Source organism: Coturnix japonica, chromosome 5 (genome assembly GCF_054131305.1).
Source record: "Coturnix japonica strain WE chromosome 5, WE-NBRP24, whole genome shotgun sequence".
NCBI lineage: Eukaryota > Metazoa > Chordata > Aves > Galliformes > Phasianidae > Coturnix > Coturnix japonica.
In genome coordinates, this window is record NC_140667.1 from 25,122,118 (window position 1) to 25,135,660 (window position 13,543).

General features: G+C 38.5%; 1 protein-coding gene across 1 annotated transcript in view; it reads right to left on the reverse strand.

The window, feature by feature from the left end:
• The window catches only part of LOC107314852 (cytosolic phospholipase A2 epsilon-like), a 37,108-nt gene extending 24,688 nt beyond the window's left edge, over nucleotides 1-12,420 (reverse strand). The window contains exons 1-5 of the mRNA XM_015864581.3: nucleotides 12,294-12,420; nucleotides 7,255-7,387; nucleotides 6,455-6,556; nucleotides 6,014-6,100; nucleotides 920-995 (exon numbers count right to left, since the gene is read on the reverse strand). Coding sequence (XP_015720067.2) covers nucleotides 920-995; nucleotides 6,014-6,100; nucleotides 6,455-6,556; nucleotides 7,255-7,387; nucleotides 12,294-12,391 — 496 coding nt within the window. The 5' untranslated portion in view covers nucleotides 12,392-12,420. The remainder of the gene's footprint in view (nucleotides 1-919; nucleotides 996-6,013; nucleotides 6,101-6,454; nucleotides 6,557-7,254; nucleotides 7,388-12,293) is intronic.
• Between the last annotated feature and the right edge of the window lie 1,123 nt (nucleotides 12,421-13,543).

Genomic DNA, 13,543 nt, shown 5'->3' on the forward strand with positions numbered 1-13,543 from the left:
TAAACACCTGTGTATTGAAACAGGTGCTAAGTTCTCACATCCCTGCAACTGTCAACACACCAGAAAAGTATTGTATGAGGGCTGCTCTGAAAGTAATGCCTCCTATTTTATTATATTGTCTCAGGACTTCAGAGGTAGCTGTTGGTGGTACAGCAGTAGAGGTTGAACCTTCCTGTCAGTACTCTGTTGCAGTGAACAGACGACAGCAGAGGGGCAGTATGACAAAATGGTGTCTGACACAGAAGTGTGTATGAAGCAAAGGTGTGTCACTGAATCCCTCCATGTGGAAATAATTGCACTCACTGATGTTCATTGACACTTCCTGAACATTTGTGGAAACCAAACAGTGGATGTGAGCACAGTGAGACAGTGGGTGGTGCATTTCAGCAGAGGTGGCAGGATGTGAAAGACAAACCGCGTTCTAGATGGGCATGCACAGCTGTCACCCCAGCTTTTGCAGATTTTTACAAATGCAACACACAGGCTGTTGCTCATCTTTGGTGGCATTCATCTAATAGTAGTCACTATGTCAAAAAATAGTGCATGGTAGCTGAGAACCTGCTCTATCAAATAGTGTTATTGTGCCCTTTAAATCTATTGCAGTTTCCAAGGAAATAAATAGGAGGCATTACTTTTGGGGCAACCTATGTATTAGTTCTACTCATACCCAAACTGGCATTATTGACCTCTTGCTGAATTTATTTGTTCATTGAAAAAAAAAAAGAAACAACAACAAATCAAAACAAACCGAAACACTTCTGAATCTGGAAACATATACTCTATAGAACAATTTGGATTTGATCATGTATTCTTAGCTAGTATGAGTTTTGTGTTTTGCATTTGTAAAAATGGCTAGTACTAGTGGGAATCCACTGACTTTAGAACTGTATAATGTCGGTAAGAAAAATCTTATACTTACATAAGTCTGCCTGATGAGCATTTGTCATCTTTATGACTCTTACAGTGAGCAGGGAGTAAGGTGATATTTCTTCCTGCTGAAAAGAAAAAAAAACAAGGGAGATGTGCTTTAAAATCTGGTATACATGTATTGTACTGACAATCAAACAATGAAAGAATCCAGATTCTGCGGAGGCCATTTCTTATAATTGTTGTTACAGCAATGATACAGTAGGTAACAAAGTACACTTTCTTCACCAGCCCCTGGTCTGCAGTCATTTAAGCATCCACACAGAAAGCGTAGAAGAAAATGATCGATAGGAAAGTGGAGACAGAAGGTAAAATATCCTCAGAAAGAGTTCAAGGAGTTTAGATCGCTGGGGAAGGCAAACAGATGAGTAATTCTTAGTAAAGTCACTTCAAAAAAACAATAACAACAGGAAGCAAAAGCAAGAAGCTGTTGTGAAAGCTAATGACCAGGAGTCTGAAAAGATTATCTAAAGTGAAAATGGAGGAGTGCTGGTAGAAGATAATGAAATAATTGTTATCTGTTTTCTGATAAACCTTCATTAAAACATCAGGGAGAAAGTATAAAGTGAAATTAGAGAAAACTCATTGACTGCTGCTACTGTGATTGAAGTCAAAGACTGCTAAGGTCAAGGTATGAGAAATCAGTGAGACAAGACAGTACGTCAGCTGAAGTGGGTAAAGCATTAGACCATGAAGAATTCCTCATGACAAAATTCAGCTTAATCTTCCAAATCGTTTCCATCTCTATAAAGGATATGAGGGTCATTAAAAAAAACACACACACACAAAAATACAGTTATTGTCAAGCTACAAAGTTATCTCATGAAATGGCAAGAATGACATTTTTAAACAAAAAAATCTTGATAATTTGATGGCATATAAATGCTAACCAGTGCCTAAAATAACCATAAGGCTTTGCCGTTGAGCTCACACTTCTAACCAGGAATCATGATTTCAGAAGGTTTTCAGTAAACTGACATCAAAATTCTAATACATTTTGCTGAGGTTCAGAATCAGCACACTCACAGCAACAAGAGGGCCATGAAGCTCCAAATAAACACATTTTCTGTAATAGGCTACAAAAAGCAGAAGATGCATTGGAGCTTACTTAGCTTCTGGATGGGAGTATACTAAAACTAAACAGAAAATTCGTAACTTGTCACATATATGGCACAAAACACTTAATAAGGCTGTTTGTTTCAAACCAGGGAGGTAAGATCTCAGTATTACTGGAATCTGTGTTGTGCCAGCTCTACATGGCTGCTTCCACCACTATGGCAGACCACTCCTTTGTCATCAGCATAGAAAACCCATGACCTCTTACCTAAACCTGTTATGTTTTTAAAGAAAACCATTGACTAGCTGGGTTTGTCTGGTCCATATCCTTCTCAAAAATAGCCTTCAAATTAAAAAAGAAAACAAACAAACAAACAACAACAAACCCAGCGAACATATTTCAAGAGAAATAAAGGCACAAAGGAAATACTTTCTTTTCTGAAAACTTGGGGCACCAGTACTTCAATCAGTATTCTGCAGCCTGTGCTTTCAAATGCTGTTAGAGGTACATGTACACCACTATGATTTGTTAAGAGTAGAGTAAGAAAAAACTACTGTTAGCTGTGCAAAGGAACATCTACATCAAGTGCCAGTTATACACTCATTCCTGAATGCCACTGCAGTGGAGCAGAATAGAGGATGCATGAAGAATGCCTTGCAGGGACCTCATATTGCAAATGCAAAAGAAGATAAACTGATAAGAGAGCCAGCACATGGGAGGATTATATTAAGAAGAAAAAAAACACAACAAAACTTACATGGCGTTTCCTTGAACAGTGAGATACTACATAGATCAGATAGTGTCAAAGATTATGCAAGTGTTCAAACATCTCATTTCATATGGAACCGTTCTCTGGGAAGAGAGCTCTGAATTGGTGCTGCATAAGGGAAAAGCCAATGAGCTGTGCTTGGAAATACTGTGTACCAGCAGACAGGTGGTCATTGTCACAGAAAATTCTGCTGTACTGGCTGAGAAATCTGAGTCCTGTGAGACAGCAAGGCACAGGTTTTGTCCATCAGAGAATACCCAAAATACAATCACTGGAACAAAGACCTCAAGAAGCAGATTGAAAAAAGGGATCCAAGGAATTAAAAAGATGAAAGAGCTAGTGACATGAATCTGGAAGGAACAATTAAGTATGCTGGTGGTAGAGGACATGCCAGACGAGTCAAGTGGAGGAAAAGATGATGACTGAGCTTTCTTGGTCCAAGCCTTGCTCTTTCAGTCTATTCACTGGATAAACAAAATCCCTTTCTGTACTAGCCTGGCCCAAAAAACAATGATTACTTTAAATGTGAAGGAATAATTAAAGCATTAGTCTTTATATTCAACATTTCTATCAGTAAGAAAAGGATTTCACAGCTCTCAGAGCCTGTCTATGTGTAACACTCAGGTCCATATCTCTCAAATCAAAGCCTTTCATAGAAAAGCAAGAACAGAAAAAACAGCATTTCTAGAACACATCTTCACTCCTCAGAACATTAAAGGAGGAGCAATATTCAGTGATCTTCGTCATCATAATAATTTGAGACACCGATATTACTGAAGAGAACTGCTTACTATCAAGCTATTAATTACTAAGTAAATCTGAGACAGATGAAAGGGAGATTTGTCTTCCATAGAGATGAGAGTTAATGAAAAATTACTCCACATGATACTTTTCTGTTGGTCAAATGCCAGATAGAAATGCTGCTCCAGAGCACTTCTAGAGCAAAACATCTTAAACTGTTATTTCTACCTATGGAAAAGGCAAGGTTTGTTTTCAAGTGGAAGGACAAAATCTTGGTAATAAAGTTATGTTACTTTGCAGTTTTGTAGCAAACTATGAAGGGATGCACACCACTTTATGAATATCACATAAATCAAAAAGTGATGGATATTCTCCTAATTCTTCTCAGATTTTGAATTTCATGTCTGGCAGAATAACATGCTCCCAGCTCACTGTTAATACTTGAGCTGAGATTATGTTTGCCTGCATTATCCTTTAAATTTTCAATGCATTTACAAATGATGAGCCAATACCTAAGTTTTTTTTTTATCTGATAATTTGTCATTTAATTTTTGCATTTGTAGAAGTATGAGAAAGACAATTCACTAACAGATCATAGTGATAAATTTGCTAGATTTGCTGTTATTACAGACTGGCTTACTCATGCTTATTTATGATCTTCAACATGTTTCATCTTTCCTGTATTCATGACTAATGTGCTAGAAGGCAAACTGACAACTCAGGACTCTCAGAAACAACTGAAGAGTAGCTCTCTAGTTGCTCTCATCCATTTTAAAAGCTGAAGGGATGGGTTTACAAAGTTGATACTTTTTCCAGGGAATTTAGCAGTGGGGATTTTTGGCTTCGCAGTTTAGATAGGTGACAGAGCAAAGCTCCACGCAGCAGCCTGTGGGCATGATTTTCCAAACCCAGTCCAGTATATGTCCTATTTATAACACAGTTACACAAAGTCCCCTCAAAATAAAGCAAATAATTGAGCAAATATTTGAGCATTAGCATTAAGAAAGTTTGTTGTCCTTTGTAACAGCCTTCTACTTACTGTCATCTTCCTCTTTTAGATGGCAAACTATGAGTTACAAAAATTAAGGGAATGGCTGAAAACTGCCTAGGAAACCAAATACTTAAGAAGCAGAAATTGGCCAGCTCACACAAGCCTGTGCATTTAAAGCAAGTTTTCTGCCAAGCTTTATTATAGAGAAGACATGTTCAAGGGCCAGAAGGCAAATAGAGAGTGACTTGAGAACATCCTACTTGTGGAGTTCAAAAAAGAACTTCTAATGGATTTGATAAGAAGAAACTATGACAAGGACTATGAATTAAAGCAGTAGAAATGATCCCCTGTACCGTCTATGTGCAGGGGCTTGTGGCCATAAAATTTCTTTTTAATATTGCTTTACATAGATTCAAAAACGTGCTGGATTCTAACAATCTTTATACACTTGTATAATTACATTAGTGGTCAAATAGCCTTGGATGCCTTTAGCCAGGAGCCTTTCAAACCAAAAAACAACGTCAATATAAATACAGTTAGCCATTAAGGAAATGCTACCACGATTGGGCCATTGCACTTCTCAACAGACCCTTTTTCTGCTTTAAAACATTCTCTTTCTGAGCTTCAATATATAAACATATATACATACATATACATAAACAAAATATAAACATACATAGCAAATTCTCAACAATTCAGTTCTGGTTATGCCACTGTCATTTATGTCAAATTTGACACCTCAATGATAGACACCATTTTTATACTCTAATTCCCACCTATGGGAAATGCCAAAATGCTCCTAGCAAGAGAGGCTTCAATCTTTTTGTGATACACCTGAATAAAAACAAAGCAATATTTATAGTTTTCTGTTGATTTGGAATTCTGATCACAGGAACAAGAATCAAACATACAGTTTTCCTATGAGCATTGAATCATACCTCACGATATAATCGAACATAATTTAGCATTTTGTTTGGAATTATCCTGTTTTACTTTGAAACAACTTGGCACAAAGTACCGCCAGCTACAAGCTAATCAAACACAGAGAGGAAAATCATCACTGACACAACTGGTCCACAATCAGTGTGAATACAGCTCTTGTTACTGGCCTTTTTAAGGTTGCTAGTGATGTTCCCCTTTTGTTGCAGTACTCATAGTGAACAAAGCGAGCCCAAACTCATCACCAACAGCTACATTCTGACTTGCTAACACAGGCAACATTCTCCATTCGTTCTGATCTAAAACTCCATTAAAATAAATAGAGATGGACAGCATTAAAAGAAGCCAAACTCAGTCCCATTTCAACAGCAAACTAAGTACATTTCCCCTAAGAAATTTCTCTAAGGAATAAAAACTTTTTAAACATCATGTAAATGGATAAAATAATAGGATGAAAAAAAAAAAGAAAAGAAAAAGAAAACCAACAAAGGAAAAAAGATGCTTCACATAAAGAAAGGAAAAAAAGAAGGTAATGCCCTTCTCATGTGTGGTTTTGTCCCACACATCATTTGCTTGTTCTGGTTGGTACCTCAGCATCAGCATCGCTCTGTTCTGTGTCCTGCACCATCCATTTTTGTTCTTCATTTTGCAATGGACTTGATTTGCTGCTGGGATGCTGTTGAGAGAAGGAGGACAAAGGATGAAAAAGGGAGCAAAGATCAGTTTTTCCCTCTTATTTCAGCTTCTCAGTGTTGAATTGCAACGTGGAATGGGCAATTTGTGCTGCCTCATTGTTTGCATCAGCAAGGTGTGGAAAGGAGGAATGTGCCAGGAAAGTGGCAACTGTTTCTGCGCTGTGTGTAAAGCTATTGACTCCACACAGCTGCAAATGTACAAGAAAGAATGATTTTATTTTCTTGAAGATTTATATCCAATAGATTTGGGTAGACTTGAGCTGTCTATATTCTGGGGACAATTCTGAATCAAACTCTCAGAGTCACCTGCCAGGTTCATTCTGTTTTCCACTTACCTGAGATAAGGCAGATGTTGATGCCATCGAGATCACTGCTGCATTGAAAATGGGTGCTCCAAATGGCACCCTAATATTAGGTTCCACAGTTGCCAGTGTCTTCTGAAACATATTTACAGTCTTGAAGAGTGTCAGAAGTTGCTGAACAGGTGTTTTATTACCTTGAGTCAGAGCTCCACCCCTCCATGATTTCTGAAGGAGGAAAATTTCCCACCCACATTACTTGTCCTAAGAGTAAGTCTGTTGTAAGGTACAAACATATATCTGCAGCTCTTGTGACTGAACAGAACCTGATAAGACCAGTGCTTTCCTACCTGGGGGCCTGCAAACATGTACTAAAAGCAATAATCTGATTGATGATGACCTAGTGGCACGTGAGAGAACTCCTTACAGTAATAATCTAAAAGTGATTACAGTAACATCCTAAGAGACACATCTGCCTACTGTCTTCATGCAAAGTCCCTAACAAATTCTATGCGCTAACTCTTTCATTAGTGAGATTGTGGGAGAGGAGGCCAAAGACAGCAAGATGTACCTCTTTGAATTGGAAAATGCTAGGGAACTTTTTTGATTGCCAATATATTTCACATAGTAACTTGTTTTTTAAAGATTTACACAAATGATCACCAAACAGTGAGCTGTGGATTTCTGTTACCAAGCTACCTACAATGCACAGGATGGAGATCTAGAGACAGATCCTCAAGAGTGATTTGCCTTCTCAACCCACTTGAATTAAGTACTGTTTTTTTTTTTCCTTGTTCCTCACACATTTCCCATATTATACAGTTCCAATCCTTTACCTCTCCTTTACCCAACAGAAGTTCCTCATTCCCTCTGGGATAGGGCAGAGAGAAACTAACCAGGAACAGATTCAGTCCGTGGTCCTGTGGATTGAAGCTGAGGTGAAATGCAGACCTGGAGAGGTACACAGCTCTGGAAGGCACAAGAAAGAACAATGCATTATGAGAAGATATACATTTAAGGACAATGTGGGAAAACACGGTCCACAGGACAAAAACTGGAGGAGACAGGAAAGATCATATCAGAAAATATTTACATAGGAAGATACAAGGAATTTTTGGAAGGAATATTTTTCCACTAAAAAGTATTGAAGCATGATTATTTCTATAGGTAGTATGTGTTGGGATTTTTCTGTATGCAGTATTTTAGGGGAGGGTTGGTTGGTCATTTCTTCTAGCAGTCCACTTGGAAAGAAGGGAGAGATTTGATAAGGAGCATTTCTGTGACCCCTAAAACATAATGTATCACATTTTCATTTCAAATGCCTTTCTTATTTCTGCATTTCACACTTAATACAAAATTCATCTATGAAAATGTAAGTGAGATTTAAATATTTCACCTTGAGAAGCACTGAAACATTTAAAAAAAAAACAAAACTTGAGCAATTTTATGTTTTAGGAGAGCTATTGGAGTTTAATGGACTCAACTTCTTCATTTTATCAACCTCTTATGTAGTGAGGATCTACATCTGTTCAACACACCTCGAGGAAGTTCAGTGATGAAATTTTCTAATCCATTATGCAAGCATCATTAGGCATACATGCATTTGTATTGAAAATCTTCCCAAATGATTAAAATTAGAGCTTATGAAAGGGTTTGAGATTAAGAGGATGACAAAGCATGATGCTTCCTATTAGACAGTGGCATAAGGATGAAATCACAGTCATTCCTGACAGTGGTAATAAGTGTTGTAAAAGAACCTGGCTAACAGAAACTAGAGACAAACCCGGTCACTTCCAGCAGTCTCATTGCATTCACTTCCTATGCTCACGCAAAGGAATTAGATGAAAATCTGGTGTTACAAGGAGAACAAGTTAAGATATTCCATATAGATATTTTGCAATATTCCACAGTTGCAAGAATTGATTTCTTAGGTACAGTTTACCCTTGCACTTTTGACACATGTTTACGTATTTTTATTAAATAACCAATTTTAATATATATTTTTTATTTTTTAAATCACATCATTCAGGGGAAAGGTTTGCTATGAACTTCATTTCTCACCTTTCCTTTTTAATGGGATGGGAACTGCTTGATTGAAACCAGTTAAACTACAGCCATAAACAAAGTATGGTCATAAACTGTTTCATGGAAGCTTTCCAAAGTGGTGGTCAAAAGCCTCTCCCACTCTGACATAAGCTTTGTGCAGTACAAGCATATACACACCTCTAATAAGCAAATAACTAAACTTCTGCCTTACAGTTTTCACTGTAACAATTATGGCCAGAGACAGTTTGGGGAAAAACAAATATGCATACAAAAGCATGCTTTTTTTAAAAAAATGTATTTCTCTGTTCTGCTACAGCCTATCTTATTCCTGACTGAAATGCACAGCAGAACTGCTGTATCTGGATGGGGGCACTGCGATGTTAATGACAATTTCTCAATCGTGCCCAGCGTAGGTTATTATGACCAGGTCTTGTTTCTGCAATATGTGGTAGCAAATGGGTGAGGCTTTTGCTTGAGAGCAGGTTTACGTTTATGTATGTCAGACTACACCTATGGTTTTTAAGACAAAAGGAAATGAGAAGGGGAAAAACCTGCAGCATCCCATAGAAACATGACTAAGGGTTGCTTGTTGACTAACTCTTTCCTGACTCAGGCCTTCCTGATATGAGATATCTGTTCTTTAGCTTATGTCAGATGCAGCCAAACATGCCTTTGACTCAAAGATGGTGCTAGTATCAAATTTCTTAAATTAGTCCAAAGTTCAAACTCCTTTTTCACTATGAAGTTCAAATCCTTTGGAGGCAAATACAGCCTTTTCACAGGGCACTGAGAATAGGCTCTACCTCACCTAAATGTAGTCATCTAAAGATAGACTTCTAATCTGAGCCAATTGTGTATTCTGTTCTCTGAATGGAAATAAAGCAGACATCTCCAGATAGTGACCCACCTACATGGTATTCTTCTCTCTCTTTTGACTGGAGAGGCTTCAGTGCTCAAGTCATACTTGACACCTAACTTCTGAGTGGCTAGAGGTAGGGTACGGTGAATCCCACTCAGAGTAATCCTCTTTAATGGCTCATTTCCAAAGCTACTGGTGCTAAGGAGCTGTGGTTTTGTTCTTAACACATGACTCAAGAGTGTTGCAATGTGAAGCTGCAAAACACCCTTGGGCAAAAGCTCTATAGCATGTAAATGAAAAATCCTCTCATAAATTCATTTGATAATAAAGAATAGGCTTTGTGATACTCATTGTAGCAGAGAATGCTAAATGCAATGACCCATTGTGAAACCACTAGGTATCTTGAGTACAAACTGCCTTCCATACTTCAGCCTAAGGTCCCTGTGACCACAAACAAGACAGCCTCTCTGATACTGTCCCCATCTCAGAAACAATTCTGATGTTAGTCAAGCACAAGCTGTGCAACAGCTGCTCATGGCCAGAAATACTGAGAACAGAACATAAAGTTTGTATATTTGTAGTAACCCAGACTGCAATCTAAGGAAGTTCAACAGCTGCTCATGACCACTGCAGACATGACTAGAGTAAACGTGGAAGAGGATAGGAAGGAGTGCTTAAACCACTCAAAGGTAAAGCACTCACCACTTTTGAAGCAGAGTTCCAGGAGTCAGGTGACTGACAGTGCAGCTGAAGGGGTGGAAGCATCACACCATTAGACAGCCAGGCTCATAACAGTCCCTGGGCCTATTAATCAGCAGGTATACTCCTGGTGAGATGCAGAGCAGCCAGCATTGCTCTATCTCAAAGTAGCTGTCATTCTAGGCTTTTTCCTGTAACAATTTTTTTTTTCCTTTTCCTTTTTCCTGAATAGTCTAATTGTGTCTAAGACTATCAGCCCAATTTAAAACTATAACCAATGACTGAGGTAGGTCAATTTTAGTATTACTGCTCAAAGATGTGAAGTGAATCAATTATTCAAAGATTATTAAAACCATGACAAAAAGGCAAATAAATATCTGTTAGATCTGCTAGTTTTCTTTTGACCCTGTCAGTCATTCTCCCATTAACACCCTATATCCTCTTTTCCATCCTTTCCAGCTCCTCTGCAGCACACTTCTCTTTATGCCTCGTTACTATTTGTTCTTTTGTATCATGCCATAGCAATGTCACTACCGCCTCTTGTTCCCCTCAGTTTTCCCTGAAAAACTTTCTGAACAAAGAAGAAAGCGAAGGTCCAGCTTCTCTGAAAGCCCTCCTGTTAAACTCCTGATGATTATCTTAACTAGAAACAGCCATGTTCTACTCCCTCAGGATACAGGAAGGGGCAACTCCCATGGCTCTTAGCAGAATGAAGCTTCAGGCACGATAAGATTATTAATACATGGTGGCCAATCTTAAATAAATAAATAAATAAAATATTCAAGTTCATATTAAAAAAAAAAAAAAATCAAGACCTTACAGGAACCTCTGTACAGCAATGCCAAATACCAATCATGATAGTCATGCTCTGACAGAGCTGTGAAACTGCCTCATCCACACTACTGCTCTTGGTGACCCATATATCCATTATTTAATAAGATAAATTTGTCTTTATAAGTATACATAAGTATACATATACAAACTTACCTGCAATTCAAATGTGATGACATCTGGGGATAAAAAGAAATGGACTGAGAGTATTTGGGCAATTAATTTAGATCACTGGAAAAAGGAATGATTCCATCCACTAGGAAAGTTATCCAGCTTTTAGGAAAGCTCTGTATTATCTTCTTTTGATGGATATGGGGTACAGACATTTGTTTTCATATGTATATTAACTTTCCCAAACTCAGAGAAAACCCAAACTCACAAATATTGCATAAATAGATTGAAAAGCACTTAGCATCCTAGAGAAATACTGGTAGTAAATTTGCATAAAATTCTTAATCTAGCTTCTCTTTCTATAAGATATACAATATTCTGATCCTTACCAGTGTCACCACAGTCTCCCTTTAAACTCTAGAAGAGGTTAGAACAGCTAAAGCAATTTACAGTTAAATAACTGGCTTCTAAACATTTTCAGCTGTGTTACATTAATTGTATCTTGGCATCCTAATAGTGGCTCAGCACAGGTGGAGGATCTAAATAAAATCGGCAAGCGTTGGTGGGGGAGGGATTGCCTTGAGTCTCCTCTTCCTGAAGACAATACATGTTATTGTCAACTTTTTATTGCCAGTGATCACTTCAGTTCACTCCAGGAGGTAAAGTACATTTGCATAAAACTGTTGATCATCAGAGCATCAATTTGCTGAGTAAATAGAGAGAAACATGTTTTCCCATGAGAATAATAGTTTGAGAATCCCAGGCTGGATGATGGTCTTCAATACAAGTGACAGACTGTCACTAATTCAGGCATTTTTCATATCTTTCCCCTTTGGTTCCCATTTGCTTCCTCAGTGTAAAAGCCAGCACAACAGCTTTCTCATCCCAGAACAATGTAGGCAGTATTTAAGAGGCATCAGGAGATAGCTTCTCTCATCATGTTAATGGCTCAAGATTTGGTATGATAAAATTTCTAACTTTTTTCTAATTTTATATGTTTCAGAAGAAGATAGGACAGTACACTGTGAGACCACAGCCTACATCTTATGCAGTACAACAAGGGAATTAAATCTCTCCTAAAGAACCGAGTGGGACAGAAACAAGCAAGAGATTCTGCCATAAAATATTCAGCTCCCTCCTCCTCTGGCTGTCAGCCCTTGGGTGCAGCACAGCCTGGGACAAAACCCAAGATATGGCAAAATAAGATCTTTAAGAAAGTCATCCCCAGCTGAGGAAAGGATGCTAAGCTTTGGTTTATTTCCTGTCTCACCTGAAGGCTGAAGAGGAAGAGGAAGCATTGGATTTGATGATGTACTCACTACAGCCCACCTTGTAGTGCTGAAATTCCCAGTCCTCTTTCCGGTAGGATAATAGCTTGGCTGTTGCAGAAGCTCTCTCCTGTATCCCTTCACATGTGTAGAAGCCATTTTCCCATTCCCATGTTGACTTCAAGCCCTGTGACCCATTGTGCAATCTGAAGATGAGTGCCTGCCAGAGTAACTTGCCCTATATACAGTATGTTGTGACCAATAGCATGGAGGGCCATCCTTTCCAGGGCATCTGGTAGGTGATGTAAGCAGTATTTAACAGGCTCTGGTGGGAGTTACATGGACACTCCACCTGCATTTTTTGCCATCCGTCATCCATGCTTTGTGCCAGCTGCCCATGGGATGTGCTCCCAGTGATGCTACATGCAGGACACCACAGAGCTGCTAACAAAATAAATCCTTTTCTCAGGGTCTTCCAAAGGAATTCAAAGTTGGCTGTGCAGCCAAACATGAGAGAATTTGGAGCGGGTATGCAAAGGAGTCCAACTGTCATTCCACATGTTACTGTTGTACAAAATAAAAACCTGGGCAGGAATCTAGTGTGGCCACTTACTTACTTACAAAAAGCGCTGATCACAAAGATTAGACTATATTAACAGCTCCATATGGAAAGACTTTAAAGAAACAGTTGCACAACATCTTAGGGAAGTGTTTCAGAAACGCGTAAGGAAGAAACAGGCTCCAGGAGATAGAGATAGGTAACTATGTACTAAGTACATCCTATTACATGCTAACTTAAATTGTCATTGCAAAATGAATTTGTGTTAAAACTTACCAACATCAAAGACAAGCGTGACTCCCAGGTCAAGAAAACACAAATTAAAGAAAGGCAAATTTGTAGGGGCGAGCCTTCCTGAATCTTCATTATAATAAATGTAGAGGAGCGACATGTTAGTAAAGCATTTGGATGTCTCTCTGAAGAGCTATTGCATGCAGCTCTCACGTGCTGTTGATATTTTGACCCTATGTGGTGTAATGCCTGAAACCTATTGAGTTAGATCACATTGGACAGATATGAGGGGAAAGGAAAACAATTTTATTCCTTACATATCTGCAAATACAGGAGTACAGTAAGTTTAGACAAGCTGTTGACAAAAAATGGGTGTGATTGATTGCTCTGGAGGCTCAGCATTCCAACTGCATACTGCAAATCATTGGGGAGGGTAAGGGTGGGCCAGGTGGCTTGGATGTCTTAGGGGTACAAGTAACTGCTCCTGCTGCAGAGGAAATCTCAGTAGCATGATATGAGCT